Genomic DNA, 21,155 nt, shown 5'->3' on the forward strand with positions numbered 1-21,155 from the left:
TATTAACATAAAACTTTTTCCTAATTAATATCTTGATTTTTTCAAATGAATAATAAAGGCAGGTAAATAATAAGTTAACCTATTCCTGTCTCAATTTTAAGAACAGTTGTACCCTTACACCCCCCCCAAAAAAAAGGTTATACCCAATTCAAATGACACTGATCTTCTATTACGTCCTCTTCTCTCTATCACTCCCAGTTACTCTCCCCAACAACCCACAATAGGAAAGTGTAATGATTTTTCAGTGGATGGATGTTTCTTAGACAGGTATGCATGTATGTATGAATGTAAATTTTGCTTAATACCAGGAGAATTGCCTTGTTAGACATACCCTTTGGTGGATTTTTAACCAATTGTCATATAGAAATACACAGTATCCCCAAAGTGGAAAACAATATATTAATTTATTCCCAAGAAAACAAAACACGGAACCTCATCGAAAACAAACATCAGATACAGTAGTTTCAGGGCATTCCCATGGCTGTCAGAAATCCACTAGCCCAAACACCATGCTCTTCCAACATTAAAGTGTTTAAGACATAAGAGAGATGACCAACAACATGCATGTAAACATCAATTCCAGAAAGATTTCTCGTTCTACATGAGAAACATCCAGTGTAAAAAACGTTTCTTCTTCTCAGGTGCTGTCATTGAAATAAGTTGAAAAGAGACAATTTTTAAATTTCACTGCTGACCCTGAGTGCACTCCCTATCCCCCCACCTATTTTGTTTTGAGACAAAGTCTCGCTCTGTCACCCAGGCTGGAGTGCAGTGGGGCGCTCTCAGTTCACTGCAACCTCCACCTCCTGGGTTCAAGCGATTCTCATGCCTCAGCCTGCCAAATAGGCACATGCCACTAAGCCCAGCTAGTTTTTATATTTTTTAGTAGAGATAGGGTTTCACCATATTGGCCAGGCTGGTCTGGAACTCCTGGCATCAAGTGATCCACCTGCCTCGGCCTCCCAAACTGTTGGGATTACAGGCGTGAGCCACCGCGCCTGGCCCAAGCCAGAGCTCTTATAAGGGGACTCATCCCATCATGAGGATCCCACACTCGTGACTTCATCTAAACTTCCCTTACCAAAGTCCCCATCTCAAATACCATCACATTGAGGGTTAGGGCTCCAACACATGAATTTTGCGGGGACACAGTCCCATCTATAGCAATGGTAATTTGTGCTTGGAGCTCACTCTGGCCACCTTAGCAGGGCTGGCCTCTCTACATGTGGCCTTTGAGGGTTGCTTATGTGACCAGCCTTCCCTATTCCTTAACTCTTTACCACCCAAAACAATTCCATTTTTTTCAGTAGCAAGAAAAAAGGTTTTACTTAAAAGTCATTCCCTTTAAATATGATTGACATTCAACAGGCACAGTTATAGAAAAAAAATAAAATTGTTCATTAAATGTGTCATCCATTGTAGTAACTGCTTTTTGTTAGAATAAATAAATATTTAGAAACTCAACGGTTTAGTATTACAGGAGTAGTAAAGTAGACTTCACATTTTTTCTGAGCTGACAGGAGTTCTTCTCAATATTAACACTGAGACCATTCTTAAAATCTACCCTCTCTGGTATACTAAATATGGCTTTATTTCACCTTCTCTCAGTAAATCCACCTCAGGAAATGAACCGAGAAGACCAGTAACAGAGTCCTAATTCTCACACGGAGAAATTGTTCCCTGGTGCTATTACCTTTCTAAGCCTCAGTTACTTCATCTGCAAAATGGGAGTAATTATATAAGGTCCTCAGAAGACTGTTGTGAAGTTTGAATGAAATTAGATACATAAAGGAATACCAGAATAGCTGGAACACAACAGGCCCTCTCTCCGTCTCCTCCTTTCTCCCTCTCTGTTGAATAATCTCTGATTTAACCCTTAATTTGTAATTGCTGATCTCCTGGGTCTGGTATCATGCTACACAGCCCTGTGCGTTCCTGTATTAAACTACAATCACTCTGCAAGATTCTCCAGAGGAGGCTTTCCGGTGTTGACATTATTGCCAAGATTTTTAGAGTGAAAAAGCTCTTGTGTTTCCTTTTTGTTTCAGTACATGTCCTGTGCATAAGAGACACTCAAGAAATGTTTATTGAATGTAGGCTGAATGAATGAATGGATGGATGGATGAGGGATAAATAACAGAGATGCTCATCTACAATTGAAGGCTCTTAAAAATCGAGCCACTACTATCAGTACCAGGCATTGTAAAGCTACTCAGAGCATACTATAGTTCAATTAAAAGCCTCACAGGATAGAATTTGGTCTCTATTTTGCAAGTAAGAGAATATCAGGGAGAGGGGGGAATCACAGAAGAGGAAAGTGTTCCAGACTTCAGACTAGATCTATGTGATAGCACCTCTCTTGAATGCATATCTCCATTCTTGCAAGGACTTTTTAGTGTTCTCAATGGAAGACATGACATAGCGACCAGCCTACATTCTGGCATATAAGAGAGAAATGTTCTATTTCCCCGAGGTCCTTTTACTGAAGCAACAGACAGTGAATTCTGTCTTAAAGCATATCCTGTTTCTTGTTAATGACTTTATACTATATACAGAGATTTGGCCATGAGTAAACCAAAAATGCTAGTGTTGAAACTCAGAAACAAGATCTATTCTCCATTCAGGTAGCTTATGTTTTAAAGGAAATTGGTGAATTACCCAGAAAGCTGTTTCAGTATCTGTCTGGTTGAGCACAGTGGTGACAGTTAATGTGTTATAAAAGATTCCTTCTTCAAAGAAACCTAATTCTTAGTTTCTTAGATAGTATTATCTACAATTCTCTTTTTTATTGGAACATTCGAATATGAGTATCTGGTTCAAAGATCTGAGGTCATTTAAAATTATTGTTGATCCTAACAATAAACTAATATAAAGCTGAGCATCAAGAAACAGCAAGACTAAAACTGGCCAAAGTGCCCAGATTGCTCTACCCAGCCATCCTGTTAGTGTATTTCACAGTGTCCAGTGGACATTTTAAGTATAATTATTTGCCAGGTCCTGAAGCTATAAACGTCCTGAAACCATTAACATTACGAAGGCAAAAGTATCTCACAAAAACAGGCTCCTCTTCCCAACTGCCATTTCCCTTCAGTCATGAGTAGCTCATGAATAGCTCAAAAATACCAGCTGGGTTGTATCGCAGTTTCGCTCTGATTGAGGGTTCTTTCGCGATGCCTCAGTTCTAGGCATTCCACGGTAAGGGGGTAGGTATTAAGCTCAAACTTGTTAGCAAACAGGCTTGGTGAATTAACCAGCCACTTTAAGTCTCCGTTTCCATAGATACAAATACCATGTACATAGTGGCCTGCAAAAGAAAGAACAAGAAACAGAGTCAAAACATGCTTGCTTTCAAAAGGGTGATGAACTTACAGAATACTAGAGGTACTCTCTGACTAACTACAACTGTGCCAATGCTACAGGATTCAAATGAAATATGATTGTGCAGTCTCAGCCCACAAAGAACTGGAACTCTATTTAGAAGAACAAGAGGTACAAATACGTTATTCGAAAAAAAAGAGAGTTAAATCATAGAAGGCATAAAATAACAGATGTTAATATTTTAATTGTTATGTTAATTACTGTTTATTATGTCAATATTAAAATTAAAATTGTGTTAGTAACATAATAGGTGTTACAAGGCCATTCATATACAGTAGTCCCCCCTTATCTGCAGTTTTGCTTTCTGAGGTTTCAGTTACCCGAGGTCAACCATGATCCAAAAATATTAAGATATTTTGAGAAAGAAAGAGAGCATATGACTTTTATTCCACACAACTTACTTTTATTCACATAACTTTTATTACAGCATATTGTTATAATTGTTCTATTTTATAATTAGTTATTATTGTTAACCTCTTACTATGCCTGTTTCAAAAATTAAACTTTATCATAGATATGCATGTACAGGGAAAAACAAAGTACATTTAGGGTTCCATACTGTCTGTGGTTTCAGGCATCCACTGAGGGTCTTGAAATGTATTCCCCGTGGATAAGGGAGGCCTACTGTATTACTAAATGAGAGTTACAGATGAGAAGTCCTACAGTGGTACAGGTGGAAGAGGTCTTTATGGATTGCATAGGGTACATCTTTTTCCTGAGTTCTAGGCTATCCAAGTGCCTACTTTATATCGCTGCCTAGATGTGTAATAAACCTCAGTGATGTAAGATGTCAATATTGAATTTTTTTTTAACCTCAATAGCTTTTGGGGTGGGGACTTTCTGGGAGAGGCGGTTTTGTTAGGAATAGGTTAGAAACAAGAATAGTAGGAAGTTGCAATCATTTTCCAGAGATTCCTCTGGGCACATAGTAGGACAATTGCTGGTTGACCGACTTCACAGACTGAAGGGTTCTCATAAGTATGGACAGTCCTTAAAGATTTTTGAATAGAAGAATCAAATGATGAAACTGATTTTAGCAAGATTAATTTTGAAGTGTTTTGCAGGGTACATTAGAAACCAAGAGGCTGCAGTAGTAACAAACTGGAGAGCTCGTTCAAAGTTAATGTCTGTGATGAGTGAGAAAGGGATGATATTGAAGACGCTAGTACAGAAGGACAGACAGAATGTGGTGATTAATTCAGTGGGCTGGGAAGAAGCATAAGAGAGAGTGGAAGTCACTGGGGAAAGACGCCAGAATTGTAGGAAGTGAAAGAATGACCAGGCGGCGAGAACCGAAAACACAGGTCTTAAGCACATGCTTAAGGAAATGGAAGTGAACAAGGAAAGAATCTTTCGGCCTGGAGAAAGCAGAGGGTTCATAGACAACTCGACGTCTTCAAGATAGGGGAAATGAGTACACGCTTTGGAGAGAAGGAAAAGAGGCAGCAGAAAGGGAGAGGCTGAGAATGCAAAAGGGTAAGGGTCCGAGAGAGGGGGCCCACAGATAGCTGAGACCATAGCTGGTGGCCTTTGTTGGGAGGATGGGTGACTTTTCCTCTTGAAACAGGAGGGAACAATGAGAGAATGTGTCCAAACCGCTCTAAGATGGTGGGACAGCATGACATGACAAGGGACTAGATGATGAATTTTGATCACATATCTTGAAAGTTCTTTTTCAAGTTGAAATGGTCGCTTTTGAGAATAGGAAAGACTGTTTTAGCATAACCTTGTGATATGGTTTGGCTGTGTACCCACCCAAATCTCATCTTGAACTGTAGCTCCCATAATTCCCACGTGTTGTGGGAGGGATGCAGTGGGAGATAAATGAATCATGGGGGGCGGTTCCCCCATACTGTTCTTGTGGTAGAGAATAAGTCTCATGAGATTTGATGGTTTTATAAGGGGCTTCCCCTTTTGCTTGTCTGTCATTCTCTTTTTCCTGCCACCAGTAAGATGTGCCTTTTGCCTTCTGCCAGGATTGTGAGGCCTCCCCAGCCATGTGGAACTATGAGTCCATCAAGCTTCTTTTTCTTTATAAATTACCCAGTCTTGGGTATGTCTTCATCAGCAGTGTGAAAACAGACTAAGACACCCTGGGAACTTAAAGGTGAGCAGGAAAGCTGAAAAAGTGTCCCTTAGGAAGGGCACTAGGAAAATAATGGGTAAACAAAACGATAAGTAGGTAGCTAGGAGGCCTAGCTGAAGTTAGGTGACAGGACCCAATGATGGGCGTGTCTTAAGAGAGTTCCACAACACCCTCCACCAATACTCTGCCTAGGGAAGTACAAATGGCAAAAAAGGCAGATGGTGGTAATGATTAGGGTTCGGAATCAGCCTTATAGGGTCAAAATGACAAAGGGACTGAAAATGTTGGTGAGGACATCTTGTAGTGGCTGATTACAATACCCGGGTCAGACAGGGAGTCCTCAGAAGGAAGTTCACAGAAGGAAAAAGCTCGAAATGTTCAATTCAAACAAAAACAACATGGTTTAGGTGTGGACATAAAACAGTGAACAAACTGGTCAAAAATCCTAGCTGTCTTGGAGTTTCTGCTCTGGGAATAAAGACAGTAAAATAAGTAGGATGTAAGTAGGTGAAGGAAACTAGTAGAGGTGACAAAGACATTGTAATCAGAGATGGGCACTCCAAGTTGAAGATCATTCTAAGTGCTAAGAGGCCTGATGAAGGTAATACAGGTTGGGTGTGGTGGCTCATGCCTGTAATCCCAGCACTTTGGGAGGCCGAGGCAGGTGGATCACGAGGTCAGGAGATCGAGACCAGTCTGGCCAACATGGTGAAACCCCGTCTCTACTAAAAATACAAAAATTAGCTGGGCGTGGTGGTGGGTGCCTGTAATCTCAGCTACTCAGGAGGCTGAGGCAGGAGAATCACTTGAACCCAGGAGACGGAGGTTCCAGTGAGCTGAGATCGTGCCACTGCATTCCAGCCTGGGTGGCGAGAGCGAAACTCCATCTTTAAAAAAATTAAAAAATAAAAAAACAGAACATAGGCAGGTGGCATGCACTATCCCCTGAAGAAAATATGGGCTGATTAAAGTAAATATATCAACATGCTTCAGAATGGACCGAAATTTCTTTATAGTGGCATGAGAACATTGCTGTCCACAGTGGGATGAGACCATCAAGAGACACATGAAAAAGAAGTTGGTGTAATGGAGAGTTGTAGAGATGGAGCAACTTGGAAATTTTCACCTGAAACATTTAACATTTAGGTGCAGGTAAGATGGGGCCGGGCATGGTGGCTCACACCTGTAATCCCAGCACTTTGGGAGACCAAGGGGGGCAAATCACGAGGTCAAGAGATCGAGACCATCCTGGCCAACATGGTGAAACCCCGTCTCTACTAAAAATACAAAAATTAGCTGAGTGTGGTGACATGCGTCTGTTGTCCCAGCTACTCTGGAGGCTGAGGCACAAGAATCGCTTGAACCCGGGTGGTGGAGGTTGCAGCAGTGAACTGAGATCTTGCCACTGCACTCCAGCCTGGTGATAGAGCAAGAATCCATCTCAAAAAAAAAAAAAAGATGGACTGATGAGTAGAGGCAAAGCCTTGTTACCATAGGGAGAAAAGGCCAAACTGCTATATTGTCATTCATTCACTGATTCATTCGTTCAAACAATCACTTACTAAATAAATATTTATTACATATTATGGGCTGAATTGTCTCTTTAAATTCATATGTTGAATCCTAACGCTGAGTGTCTCAGAGTAGAGACAGGGTCTTTAAAGAGGTAATTAAGTTAAAATGAGACCTTTAGGGTGAGCCCTAATCCAGTATGACTGGTCTCCTTAGAAGAAGAGGCGATTAGGACACAGACACATACAGAGGGAAGACCATGTGAGAACACAGGGAGAAAATGCCACCTACAAGCCAAGTGGAGAGGCCTCAATAAACCAGCCCTGCTGACACCTGGATCTTGGACTTCCAGCCTCTAGAACTAAATAAATTTCTGTTAAGCACCCAGTCTGTGTCATTTTCTTATGGCAGCTCTAGCAAACTACTACTCATGCCCGGTATGTGCTGGGCAATATTCTGAATGCAGTATGTGCCAGGACTGATACAAACTCTTCTTCATAAAGTTCTATAGAAATGGAAATGACTTAGGATTTCTAGTCCTTTTCCATTTGGAGGGGAACCCTTCTTGCTAGTGTCACCTGCCATCCATCATGCCAGAGCTGTGCAAACCCCAACAGCTCTCCAAGCCACTGGGAAGGCTGCCTGTAGGGGGAGCAGGGACTGGCCTGAGGATTGGGGGCCCAGCTTTCTCTGTGGTGAGAACATGACATCACTTCTCCTCCTTATGGCTTTCCCCTCTGAATAGCTAGACTCTCAGAAGGCACAGCAAGACGAATAAACAAGAAGAAAGCTGACTCTATAAGAAAAAAAAAAAAATCAGCCAGGTGTGGTGGTGCATGCCTGTGGTCCGAGCTACTTGGGAGGCTGAGGTGTGAAGCTTGAGCCCAGAATGTTGAGGCTGCAGTGAGCTGTATTCATGCCACTGCACTCTAGTTGAATGACAAGTGAGACGCTGCCTCTAAAGAAAGAAAGAAAGCTGAAAACTAGCAAGGAGAAAAAAATGTCACTATGATTTGAACCCATCTTTCCATCTCCCTAGGTAATTATAAGTCGGAGAACATCAGTGAGATATTTAAACTTATTTTTGAAGGACTGTGTCTTGAGCCTTTGGCTTCTCCAATAACTAACAGATTGGTCTAAATATAGCAGCAATTCTCTCTCCATGAGAACCCTGGATTCCACAGCTACCTTCCTGCTAACACCAACAGGCAGTGGCCTAGAAGCATGGAATGAGAGCCTCACCGTGACAGCCTCCGTGACTGTCTTCCATGTCACTCCACTTTATAGCTCTGAGGTTTCCAGTCCAGGATGCATTTGGCATAGAGCCAGGAACACCTGCAATGTTGATAAAGAAAAAACGTAGCGATGAGAACCATGAGAGAAGGGCATCAATTGCATCAATTAAGCCTCTAAATCAGGCTTACTTTCTTTCAGTTTATTACCTTTCACATTTCACACAGATTGGTACGTACTGATCTACCCATCTTCTGTTTCCTCCAGTTGATCTTTTGACCAGAATTTTAGTTGTTGACTCATCATCTAATTAGTATAACATCTAATTCAATCAATATACAAATCAATATAGTAATACAATTCTGATCCATTTACTAATACCTAATTCAGTTGGGGGGTGGGGTGCTGTAGCTTGGCATCTTGCTAAGCTAGGGTTTCTCCACCTCAGCGCGATTGACACTTTGGGCTGGATGATTCTTTGTTGTGGGGGCTGTCCTGTGTTTTGTAAGATGCTTAGCAGCATCCTTGGCCTCTACCCAATAGATGCCAATAGCACCGTCTTCTCAATTGTGACAACCAAAAACATCTGCAGGTATTGCCAAATGTCCTGTGGGTGAGCAAAATCACCCCATTTGAGAAACACTGTCCCAAGTGTTTCTCAATAACCCTGTCTATGAAATAAATTTGGGTCGGTCATAGAGATTGAAGGGCCTATTTAATCATAGTTAGACTCCAAGATTATAATATATAAATCATTACTAGAGAAGAAGTTGCCAGACATAGTGGCTCATGCCTGTAATCCCAGCATTTTAGGAGGCCGAGGTAAGAAGATCCCTGGGCAACAGAATGAAACCCTGTCTCTACAAAAAATAAAAAATTAGCTGAGTGTGGTGGCATGTGCTTGTAGTCCCATCCACTTAGGAGGCTGAGGTGGGAGGATCATGTGAGCCTAGGAAGGTCAAGGCTGCAGTGAGCCATGATTGTGCTACTGTACTCCAGCCTGGGTCACAGAGCAGGACCCTGTCTCAAAAAAAAAAAAAAAAAAAAAAAAAAAAATTAAAAAAAAAAAGAAAAGGAAAACATGGGAATCAACATAAATGCAACCAAAGAGAAATACTTTGCTTTAGAGTTACAGCATTTTCCACCAGTGAGTAATGCAATCTGAATGTAATTTTGATGCAATGGCACTATGCAAATGCTATCTGTACCCAAATTACAATAGTCCTCTCTTAGAAGATTCTTTTTAATTATTGATAAGATATATTGTGGTAGGCAGAATAATGGCTTCCACCCACCCCCTCAAACACACACATACAGAACAGACAAAGATGCCCACATCCTAATCCCTGGAATCCAAGAATATGTTATTTTACACGGCAAAGGGGGATTAAAGTTGCTGATCAGCCGACCTTAACATAGGGAGGTTGTCCTGAATTATCTGGGTGAGCCAAATGTAATCAATCACAGAGGTCCTCAGCGTTGGAAGAGGGAAACAGGAGAGCTGGACAGAGTGACGTGATGTGAGAAGGCTCTCCTCTGACTCTGCCTTTGCTGTTTGAAGATGGGGGAAGAAGCCACCAGCCAGGAATGTGAGTGGCCTCTAGAAGCTAGAAAAGGCGAGGAACTGGATTGTATTCACAGCCTACAGAAAGGAACCTGACCCAGCCAATGCCTGGATTTCAGCCTAGTCAGGCTTTTGTCCTACAGAATTGTAAGACAATATATTTATGTTGTTGAAGTTGCTAAATTTGTGGTAATTTGTTGCAGTGCCAGTTAAAAAGCTAATACACATGCTAATGAGAAAAAAACAACTCAAGGGCTGTGTGCAGTGGCTCATACCTGTAATCCTAGTGCTTTGGGAGGCCAAGGCGGGAGGACTGCTTGAGGCCTGGAGTCTGAGACCAGCCTGGGCAACATAGTGAGACCCTATCTCTACTAAAAGAATTTTTTTTTAAAATTAGCCAGGCATGGTGGCTAATGCCTGTGGTCCCAGCTACTCAGCAGGCTGAGGCAGGAGGATCACTTGAGCCCAGGGGTTCAAGACTGCAGTGAACAATGATTGTACCTCTGCACTCCAGCCTGGGCAACACAGAGAGACAACATCACCACAATTTTTTTTTTTTTTTTTTTTAAATTAGCCAAGCATGGTGGTGCACTCCTGTAGTCCCAGCTACTGGGGAAGCTGAAGTGGGAGGATTGCTTGAGCCTAGGAGCTCAAGGCTGCAGTGAGTTTGAGTGCCACTGTATTCCAGCCTGGGTGACAAGAGAGGGATCATTCCTAAAATAAAAGAAGGAAAAAGCTACTTAAGACGATGAGTATTTTTTTTTTTTGAGACGCAGTCTTGTTCTGTCACCCGGGCTGGAGTGCAGTGGCCGGATCTCAGCTCACTGCAAGCTCTGCCTCCCGGGTTCATACCATTCTCCTGCCTCAGCCTCCCGAGTAGCTGGGACTACAGGCGCCCGCCACCTCGCCCAGCTAGTTTTTTGTATTTTTTAGTAGAGACGGGGTTTCACCGTGTTAGCCAGGATGGTCTCGATCTCCTGACCTCGTGATCCACCCGTCTCGGCCTCCCAAAGTGCTGGGATTACAGGCTTGAGCCACCGTGCCCGGCCAAGACAATGAGTATTTTTAATAATTTTTAATAAAGAAAAAATTGGACAAGACCAATATTTTAAAGACATTTAATTAAATTAGGCTTTTAAAAATATTAATAAAAATGTGCATTTTCAGAAGAAAAAAGGTCTGTTCTTTTGCCCTGATGTCACGTGATTATTTGATGATCTGATTTGTAACCAGGTTTCCTAACTAAAATTAAATTTTGTTACAGCCTTTCCTGTAAACAGCATGAGTTTTAAACCCTAAGGGCTCTCTATAAGGCAGGGATCTTTTCTTCTTCTTACCTAAACTTGCATATATTTAATAAAAGTATTCAAGTATTCAAGAAAAACACTATTTATTAAGCAATATTTCTACTTCTTTAACTTGCATTTTAATACTTTACAATTATTTTGGTGCTTGCCTATCTAAAAAGAAGCTACCTTGTTTTGTTCTTAACACATATTTTAAAAGAATTGAAGTAAAACTTGTCTGGTTAAGCTGTGGGATGGGGAAGGAGAGTCTGGAAAGCAAAGAGAGAATCTGGCTTATTTACCTACATCTGTGTGATTAGCTGATGTGTTATTATGAGCCAATGTCTATTAAATAACTACATCATAAAAACATGAAGAGTACATTCCGATGACAAAAAGTCATTTAATGTTGAAATGACTGTATTTTTGAAAGCACAAGACATTTTTCTTCCTTTTCATTCTCTTTAATATTGATAATCCCAAACTGACTCTTACTCAGAAACAGATTCCATTATTGCAGAGATAAGATCGTGACATTTATAATTAATGACCTGTTGTCTTTATAAAATGAACACACAACACCTACTAACCTCCTGTTACTGAAATTCCAAACCTCAACTTCCATACTTTGTTTGATGACAGGTGTCAAACACATCTGTGCTTAGATCTTATTCATGTTTGTGCATTAAAACATTAGATTTTTAAAAGCAGAAGCGAGGAGAAGAGCAAACAGAACAAGTTGAATTCTACTCTTTTTGCGAAGAATCCTGGGGCACAGAAATATCTGGCAGAAGTAGGCACAAGGCTTTGCTATTCGAGTGTGGTTCTTAAGAGTAGGGGCGGCCGGGCGCGGTGGCTCAAGCCTGTAATCCCAGCACTTTGGGAGGCCGAGACGGGTGGATCACAAGGTCAGGAGATCGAGACCATCCTGGCTAACCCGGTGAAACCCCGTCTCTACTAAAAAATACAAAAAACTAGCCGGGCGAGGTGGCGGGCGCCTGTAGTCCCAGCTACTCGGGAGGCTGAGGCAGGAGAATGGCGTGAACCCGGGAGGCAGAGCTTGCAGTGAGCTGAGATCCGGCCACTGCACTCCAGCCTGGGTGACAGTGCGAGACCCCGTCTCAAAAAAAAAAAAAAAAAAAAAAAAGAGTAGGGGCATCAGCAGCACCTGGGAACTTGTTAAAAATGCAGAATCTGGCTGGACGTGGTGGCTCACGCCTGTAATCCCAGAACTTTGGGAGGCTGAGGCGGGTGGATCACCTGAGGTCAGGAGTTCAAGACCAGCCTGGCCAACATGGTGAAACCCCGTCTCCACTAAAAATACAAAAATTAGCCAGGTGTGGTGGCACATGCCTATAGTCCCTGCTACACGGTAGGCTGAGGCAGGAGAATTGTTTGAACGTGGGAGGTGGCGGTTGCAGTGAGCCAAGATTGCACCACTGCATTCCAGCCTGGGCAACAGAGTGAGACCTTGTCTCAGTAAAAAAAAAAAAAGAAGAAGAAAGAAATGGAGAATCTGGCCAGGCGCGGTGGCTCATGCCTGTGATCCCAGCACTTTGGAAGGTTGAGGTGTCAGAGGCATGTGAACCAGAGCAACTCCATCTTAAATGGGAGCTAGGTAAAAAGAGACTGAAACCTACTGGGCCGCATTCCCAGACGGTTACGGCATTGTAAGTCACAGGATGAGATAGGAGGTCAGCACAAAATACAGGTCATAAAGACCTTGCTGATAAAAACAGTTTGCAGTAAAGGAGCTGGCCAAAACCCACCAAAACCAAAATGGCAATGAGAGTGATCTTTGGTCGTCCTCACTGCTACACTCCCACCAGTGCCGTGACAGTTTACAAATGCCATGGCAATGTCAGGAAGTTGCCCTCTATGGTCTAAAAAGGAGTAATAATCTACCCCTTGTTTAGCGTATCTTCAAGAAATAACCATAAAAATGGGCAACCAGCAGCCCTTGGGGTTGCTCTGTCTATGGAGTAGCTGTTCTTTTGTTCCTTTACTTTCTTAATAAACTTGCTTCCACTTTGCACTGCAGACTCGCCCTGAATTCTTTCTTTCGCGAGATCCAAGAACCCTCTCTTGGGATCTGGATCGGGATCCCTTTCCTGTAACAGAGGCAGGTGGATCTCTTGAGTCCAGGAGTTCGAGACCAGCCTGGGAAACATATAGAAATCTCGTCTCTATGAAAAATACAAACATTAGCTGCACATTGTGATGTGTGCCTGTGGCCCCAGGTACTCGGGAGACTGAGGTGGAAGGGATCATCTGAGTCTGAGAGGTCAAGGGTGCAGTGAGCCAAAATCAGGTCACAGTGAGAGCCTGAAAAAGAGAAAGAAAAGAAAGAAAAGAAAGAAAGAGAGAAAGAGAGAGAAAGAGAAAGAGAGAGAGAGAGGAAGGAAGGAAGGAAGGAAGGAAGGAAGGAAGGAAGGAAGGAAGGAATTGAGATCCATGCCAGGCCTCTTGTACCAACATCCAACGTCAGCATCTTCACAAGATCCCCAGAAGATTCTTGTGCATGATCAAGTGTGAGTAGCTCTGAGCTGTAAGCAACGCTGGAGGAGGATGCAGCTTTTCCTAGGGAGCAACGGCACTGTCCTTTTTTCCTCCCCTCCTTGACCTCCCTCCCTCCATCTTCATCAGGTTTCTAGGTTAGTCTCTGACTGACTCTATTCTCACTCAAAATCTGCTCCTATGAACGAATCTGGTCCCTATATCCTTGGGTTAATTGCAACTAACTTGTTCCCACTGCTAGGAATATATGCATTTTAACAGACCTCTCACATCACCTCCTTGAAGGCATCAGCCCACCTGTTATAGGAGAAAGCTACACGGAACAGAGGGCCAGTTCTCACAGTGCCTTTGACTTCATAGCACTTGGCCACCAGGAGACTCTCAACCCATGTTAAAGGAACGAATGAGCATCCATTCCCAATGCAAAGGTGGCCCCATTGACTCAGTCAGTCTTTAGTGCTGATGGGGAGGACGGTTTAGCTTGTGTGAGGATCAGACAGGCCTGGATCCTGTCTTGATTTCCCAACAGGACATGGCAACTTAAGGTGTAATAATCTCTACTTCTCAGTACCAAAAAGCATTTCTTCTACCTCTTTTCTTTCCTTCCTTCCTTCCTTCCTTCCTTCCTTCCTTCCTTCCTTCCTTCCTTCCTTCCTTCCTTCCTTCCTTCTCTCTCTCTCTCTTTCTTTCTTTCTTTTTTGTTTTTCTGAGACAGAGTCTTGCTCTGTTGCCCAGGCTGGAGTCCAGTGGCATAATCTCAGCTCACTGCAACCTCTGCTTCCCAGTGTCAAGTGATTCTCCTGCCTCAGCCTTCCGAGTAGCTGGGACTAGAGGTGCGTGCCACTAACGTCTGGCTAATTTTTTGAATTTTTAGTAGAGACAGGGTTTCACCATGTTGGCCATGCTGGTCTTGAACTCCTGACCTCAAGTGCTCCACTCGCCTTGGCCTCCCAAAATGCTGGGATTACAGTAGTGAGCCACCATGCCCAGCCTCTTCTACCTTCTTAGCAAGCACCAACCCATTTCAGTTTGCCCTTCAATAATGACCTGGGTGACCAGCAATCATCTCTTCTCTGAATCTGTCCTGCTTGGTTCAACTTGCTTAGGGAAGTGAGAAAATATTCAACAAGACTTCTGGTGACAGCTCAATTTGAATACTTAGTAAGCATCACTTGATTATTACTTTGAAGAGATACTGGCAAGCTTAAGATTGAAGACCCTGAATGTACAATGTGCCCACTGGTCAGTGAGTAATTTGGCTTCGGCTGAAAGATACACAGAGATCCCAAAGCTACCAGTCCCATCACTCTTGCCAATATCCAGTTGCTCCTTCACGACTCCCCAAAAGCTTCTCTATTAAGCCTGTTTCCTGTCTCCCTCCCGCCAGAGACTGATCCCAGGCTGAGGACCATGATGGAGTAGACACTGGCCTAGGGATTGGGGAACTTCCATTCTCATTCCAGCTTTGCCATTAACCAGCTGGGTATCCCTGGACATCATCTAACGTCTCCAAACCTCACCTCTCAAATGAAGTAGATAGATTTGATCAATGACTTTTCAACCTTTTAGACTGCAACCCATAGAAAAAGCACTGTATACTGTCATACACACACGTATATAAAGCAAACAAGTTTCATAAAACAATACCTATGCTTATTACATGCTATGCACTTGTTAATTTTACATTGTTTTCTAGTCTTGTTTCATCTTAAAAATTCGGATCAAAAACTACTAAAGTGATTTCTGTATCCTCTAATGGGATATCACCAGTATTGGAAAAATACTGGACTGGATTCTACTATTATTGTATTTGCTGTTAGGATCACTATTACTCTTCTTTGTCAGGACTCTGGGAGGGTAGTTACAGGGAGTGTGGGTAGGAGCGTACCCTTCATTCACAAGAATCCTAGCAAAGGCCTATTTTTCATTATTTCTAGGACGGGCCAAAAAAAAAAGTCAATATTATCTGAGAAAACATTTTAAACTATAAAATCTAATTATCTCATTTGCTCTTCATAGGCTCATGTAAACAGAGCATTTGAGGCAAAGTTTACAGAGTAACAGGAATGTTTTCCTTGGGGCTCAGCCTTTCTTAGTCAAGTAACTGCGTTTGTTAAATATTCTTTGAAATGCAAGCTTTATTTATATTGACTTGACGGTCTCCTTATTATTCTTACACAGCTTGGTCCTCATTTTGGGAGAACTATCTGTGGTAACAAGTTCCAGAAATTGCTTATGATTTAAGCTCATATATATACTTTTTAATTTCTTAAGTAAACAAGGAATTTTGTTTTTAAATGTTAAATAGCCAATGCTGATGACAATATATTGAAAGGGCTTTCTCACAATTCAAGGTGGTGCTGACATTGGTTCAGCCATAGAAAATCAATTTAGAAACATGTAGGAAAAGCCACCATAACTGCCAATTCCCTTTGACTCTTTAATATCTTCAAAATAAGCTAAGGAAGTCACTTTTAAAATGCAGAAATCTGTATATGAAGGTGTGCATTATGACATTTCATACAATAACTGACAGCACTGGCTTTGAAGTCGGATAGAGAAGCATTGCTACTACTCACTGTACAACTCTGAACAACTACCGAATCTCTTTAAGACATGTTATACTCGTCTTTAAAACCTCACAGGGATTTGGGAGGGTTAAGTGAGAAAAATCTAGGTGCAGTGCTTTGCAGTGCCTGGCATACATAAACACTAAATACATAGTTGAAAATATAATCCCTTTAATAAAATCACGGCGATAATGTATCTGTGGAAAAGACTGCTTTTTTACTATAATCTAAAGCAGCTTTCTCAACCTCAGCACTATTGACATTTGGGCCAGGTAATTTTTGTTGTGGGGGCAGACCTATGCCGTTTAGGATGTTTAGCAGCATTCCCGGTCTCTTTCCACGAGATGCCAGTAGCAGGCCCCCAACCACAGATGTGACAGATCAAAATCTCTCCAGACATTGCCAAATGTCCCCTCAGGTGCAAAATCACCCCTGGTTGAGAATTACTGATCTAAAGTTATAACAAAAACAAAGGCCAGGTGCAGTGGCTCACGCCTGTAATCCCAGCACTCTGGGAGGCTGAAAGGGGTGGATTACCTGAGGTCAGGAGTTCAAGACCAGCCTGGCCAACATGGCGAAACTCTGTTTCTACTAAAAATACAAAAATTAGCCAGACATGGTGGTGCACACCTGTAATCCCAGCTCTTTGGGAGGCTGAGGCAGGAAAATTGCTCCAACCAAGGAGGCAGAGGTTGCAGTGAGCCAAGATGTCGCCACTGCACTTCAGCCTGGGCAACAGAGTGAGGCTCTGTCTCAAAAAAACAAGCAAACAACAACAAAACCCCACAAAAACACCAGAATATGAAATTGTACACTATTAATAAACCATGCACAAATATTTGCATGTGAAATGTGAGTGGAGGCCTTCTACCATGTTTGAAAATCTCTTGAGGCCTCCCCAGATGCTGAGCAGATGCCAGCATTTTGAGTGGAGGCAATACCAGTGTTTTCCTTACTTATAAAACTTTCTTTAATGTTGTATTGCTTTTATATTTTTTATAAAAGTTTATTGATATACATCTGAGTTTTATTTGCTTCATTGATTTAGTAATTGTGACTAATTCTAATAATTAAATTGATTAACAACAACCTCCACCAAAATGGAAAATTGCCCAATGGCAGGGAGTTGTAGTGTTAAATAACTTGTCGCCTCTTATTCTGAGTGCTAATTTGGGTCATTTTTAGAAATTGAAAGTATATATTTGTTTCCACCCAGTACTGGTTCATTGATCAACTGATAGGAATTTTTTTTTCTTTTTTCCCAAATAGATATGGCTCTCACTATGTTTCCCAGACTGTCACACTCCTGGACTCAAGCAATCCTCCCACCTTGGCCTCCCAAAGTGCTGGGATTACAGGCATGAGCCACCACGTTTGGCCTATTTAGGATTTTTAACACAAGAAACTTACTAAAAGAGACCCTGTTTTGTTTGATGTGGATGTTTCTAGTTTTGTAGTCCCTGAGATAGTGGTATAGCATTCTTAATACGACATCTCTGCGTTCATCTCTCATAACTACCAACAAATTCACTCCTTCTTAGTTTAAAAGGAGAAGATGAAATGAAGGAAGAAAACCCCTAAATTTTAGAACTGAATGGATTTTAAAATTTTTCTAATGTTTCCTCCTTGTTACCAAGCTATGTAAACTAGAGCCTAGAAAATTCACTTAAATTTTCTAGGCTCTAGTTCAGGAGAGCGGACGCGCTAAAGAACTTGTTGATTTTGTTTCCAGATAATTTACTCACTTATTCAAATACTTTCTTGCATGCCTCCAACATTCCAGAGTAGATGGTGGGGGTAAAGCCATGAATGGGATAATCTTGGTGTTTTCAGCTTAATGTATCTAGAGAATTTATATTTATCAATATCTTCAGTAGCAGCCTAAATGCCTTCAAGCCAGAGTCATTCTTGGACGGTTTTCTGGTGAAGACTAGGCAACATCAGTGGAAAGTTGAGAAACACAGGCAATCCTTGGCTTAGAGCAGTTCAGATTTCATTACAATGCTGACATGGTCCATTGGCCGCCTGCCTACACATCTCTGCTCTTTATAATTTTTAGCTTTTGTCAAACACTCTTCTAATTATAGCAGATTTTCCTAAGGTGGTGAAGGCCTTCAGCTTCCATACTCCCAGACATGAAGCCTGAGAATTTTCCCTTCTTTGCTCCGCTAAACCCTGACATACTTCAAAATCTTTCACCTTCGTGATTAACCTGATCCACTAGTTATTCCCTTCCAGCTACGACTGTTGAAATTTCGCATAGTACAGGAGTCCCCAATGGATTTCCAATCTACCAGCAGTTCTCCAAACTGGTTGATAATAGTGTTGCTCAAACACATACCTTTTGCTTTCCTTTGATGCCACAGTCCTCACTCAGGTGCTCAACATCTCTCATCAAAACTATTGTAATTGCCTGCCAATGAGTCTCTCTGTCTGCAGTATTTCCACTAGATGCTGTCAATACCACCAGATGGCTCTTCCTATAATCAGCACTGATCCTGTCACCCTTCTATTTCGGAGGGTGGGGGCAGGTTACTTTGAGTGGTTGACCCTGTATCTGATTTTTCAAGCTAGCTTGAGATGCCCTACAACCACTCACCCTCCAACAAACAAAAGCAAACTCAGACTGCCCTCATCCTAGACCTCTTCTGCCACCTCTTACCACCTCTTACCAGAATTCCAACTCCTCACCTCATTTCTTATTTTACATTTCTACATGTGCTCCCCCTGGACCCAGCTTCATGCTTATCTCCTCCCTCAAGAGCTAGATTCTCAACTGTCATTTCTTTCCTTTGCTTCAAACTGTCACTAACCAAGCAGACTGCCCCAGCCAGCTCCTCAGAATTATAACCCTGGCCGGACCCATCACTTCAGTTCTATAGATCACGTCCTGGCCAGGAAGATCTCAAAATGCTGACCACAACACATCAGAGCTTTTACAATCTTGCCCTCTGCTATGGTTTGAATGTGTCCCCCAAAATTCTTATGTTGGAAACTTGATCCCCAGTGCAACAGTTTGAGAGGTGGGACCTTAAGAAGTGATCAGGTCATGAGGGCTCTGACATCATGAATGGACTAATGTCATTATTTTGCGTATGAGTTCATTATTGCAGGATTGGGTTCATTATCACAGGAATGGATTTATTGTAAAAGCAAGCTTGACCCTCTCTTGGTTCTCACTCTTACGTGCTCTCTTGCCCTTCTACCCTATGCCATGGGATGATGCAGCACAAATGCCTTCACCAGATGCCACTGCTGTGCTCTTGAGCTTCCCACCCTCCAGAATCAGGAGCCAAATACATTTCTTTTCTTTATAAATTACCCAGTCTCAGGGATTCTGTTACACAGCAGAAAACAGACTAAGACACCTCCAGACTACAAACAGCAGACTGGGAGCCCATAAACCACATTTGATTGCTAGGTCTGTTTGGTTTGACCCCCGCAGTAGGGTGGAATTGAGCCAACATGGGAAAACCAGACTTTCTATGGAAGTCTGAATTCCTATTGTCCCTTGACAACAATTCACTGGGGCATCCGAGAGCTCTCTGGCTACCCTGGCCCCAATGTGTTTCATTCACCTACATTGTCTGGCCCTGTTGACATGTAGTTTGCAAAACTGGGTTCCAGGCCTCATCTTTCAACACTGTCCACACACATCCAACTGTCCTGCCACACAGGTGGGAATTCCTGAATTGGCCTTCCATTTTCACATAGCTCTTTGCACCTTGGCTTACGCAAATGTCTAACACAAGAAAACATGCTCAACCTCATTAGGAACCAAACTTATGAAAGTTAAAATCCTAAGAGAGCCTCTCTTTTTGTGTTTGTTTTGTTTATTAGAGATGATGTGTCTGCTATGTTGCCCAGGCTGGATTTGAACTCCTGGATTCAAGGGATCATCCCACATCACCCTCCTGAGTGGCTAGGATTACAGACATGTGCCACTGCACCTGGTAATTCCTCTTTTTATACTTATCAAGCTGGCAAACATTTAGAAAATAATAATGACCCATGGTGGAAAAGGTAGAGTGAAATGGAGCTCTTAAACCTGCAAGTGGGAGTATAAATTGGTACAATTTTTGGAAGAGCAATATGATATTCTGGATTAAAAGCCTTAAAAATGTGCATATCACCAGTCGTGGTGGCTCACGCCTATAATCCCAGCACTTTGGGAGCCCGAGGTGGGCGGATCACCTGAGATCGGGAGTTTGAGACCAGCCTGACCAACATGGAGAAATCCTATCTCTACGAAAAATACAAAATTAGCCCGGCGTGGTGGCACATGCCTATAATCCCAGCTACTCAGGAGGCTGGGGCAGAAGAAACGCTTGAACCTGGGAGGTGGAGGTTGCGGTGAACTGAGATTTTGCCACTGCACTCCAGCCTGGGCAACAAGAACGAAACTCCATCTCAAAAAAAAAAAAAAAAAGGTGCATACTATTTGACTCAGCATTTCAATCTTTGGCATCTGTCTTAAGGAAGTTATTTATAATTATTATTATAATTATAAGGAAGTTATTATAAATTATTATTTGAGGTAGAGGAGATATTCTGAAACCTAAGCAAGTTCTCGAACCTAAGCAGGATTCAAGTGCCTGCTCTGTCAATTACTGTGAGACCATTGACAGGTTATCTAATCTCTCTGTTCCTCAGTTTCCCCATCTGTAAATTAGAGTGAAAACAGCACGTTTACCACATGAACTTATTGTGAAGTACATAATATACTTAAAACACTCTGAATGGTGTTTGGTACATAGTAAGTACTATTAAAGTATCTATCATCATTAATTATCAACTTTATTAACAAACAATTGATTACCAATAAGACCTCCCAAATATCCATAAGTTAGGGCTTTTCTAAATAAATTACATTGCATTCAAATGATGGCACACTACAGAGCTATTAAAAATTATGGTGACAAATTCTTCATGACATGGAAAGCCATGACATACTGTTAGGTGAGGTGAAATGATTTGGATCTGTGTCCCTGCGCAAATCTCATGTTGAA

The 21,155-nt window shown here is 42.1% G+C and overlaps 1 protein-coding gene across 7 annotated transcripts in view; it reads right to left on the reverse strand.

Moving 5' to 3' along the window:
• Window positions 1-385: 385 nt before the first annotated feature.
• The window catches only part of GCNT2 (glucosaminyl (N-acetyl) transferase 2 (I blood group)), a 109,134-nt gene continuing 88,364 nt past the window's right edge, over window positions 386-21,155 (reverse strand). For 6 of the 7 annotated variants that reach the window (XM_045390496.2, XM_045390497.2, XM_074038889.1 and 3 more), the window contains 2 exons: window positions 8,219-8,311; window positions 386-3,304 (listed from right to left, as the gene is read on the reverse strand). In XM_045390496.2, the coding sequence (XP_045246431.1) occupies window positions 3,114-3,304; window positions 8,219-8,311 (284 nt within the window). In that variant the 3' untranslated portion in view covers window positions 386-3,113. Of the gene's footprint in view, window positions 3,305-8,218; window positions 8,312-8,598; window positions 9,817-21,155 lie in introns of those variants that run through there. The other variant, XM_045390498.3, reaches the window with a different exon arrangement.

This window comes from Macaca fascicularis, chromosome 4 (genome assembly GCF_037993035.2).
Source record: "Macaca fascicularis isolate 582-1 chromosome 4, T2T-MFA8v1.1".
Classification (NCBI taxonomy): Eukaryota; Metazoa; Chordata; class Mammalia; order Primates; family Cercopithecidae; genus Macaca; species Macaca fascicularis.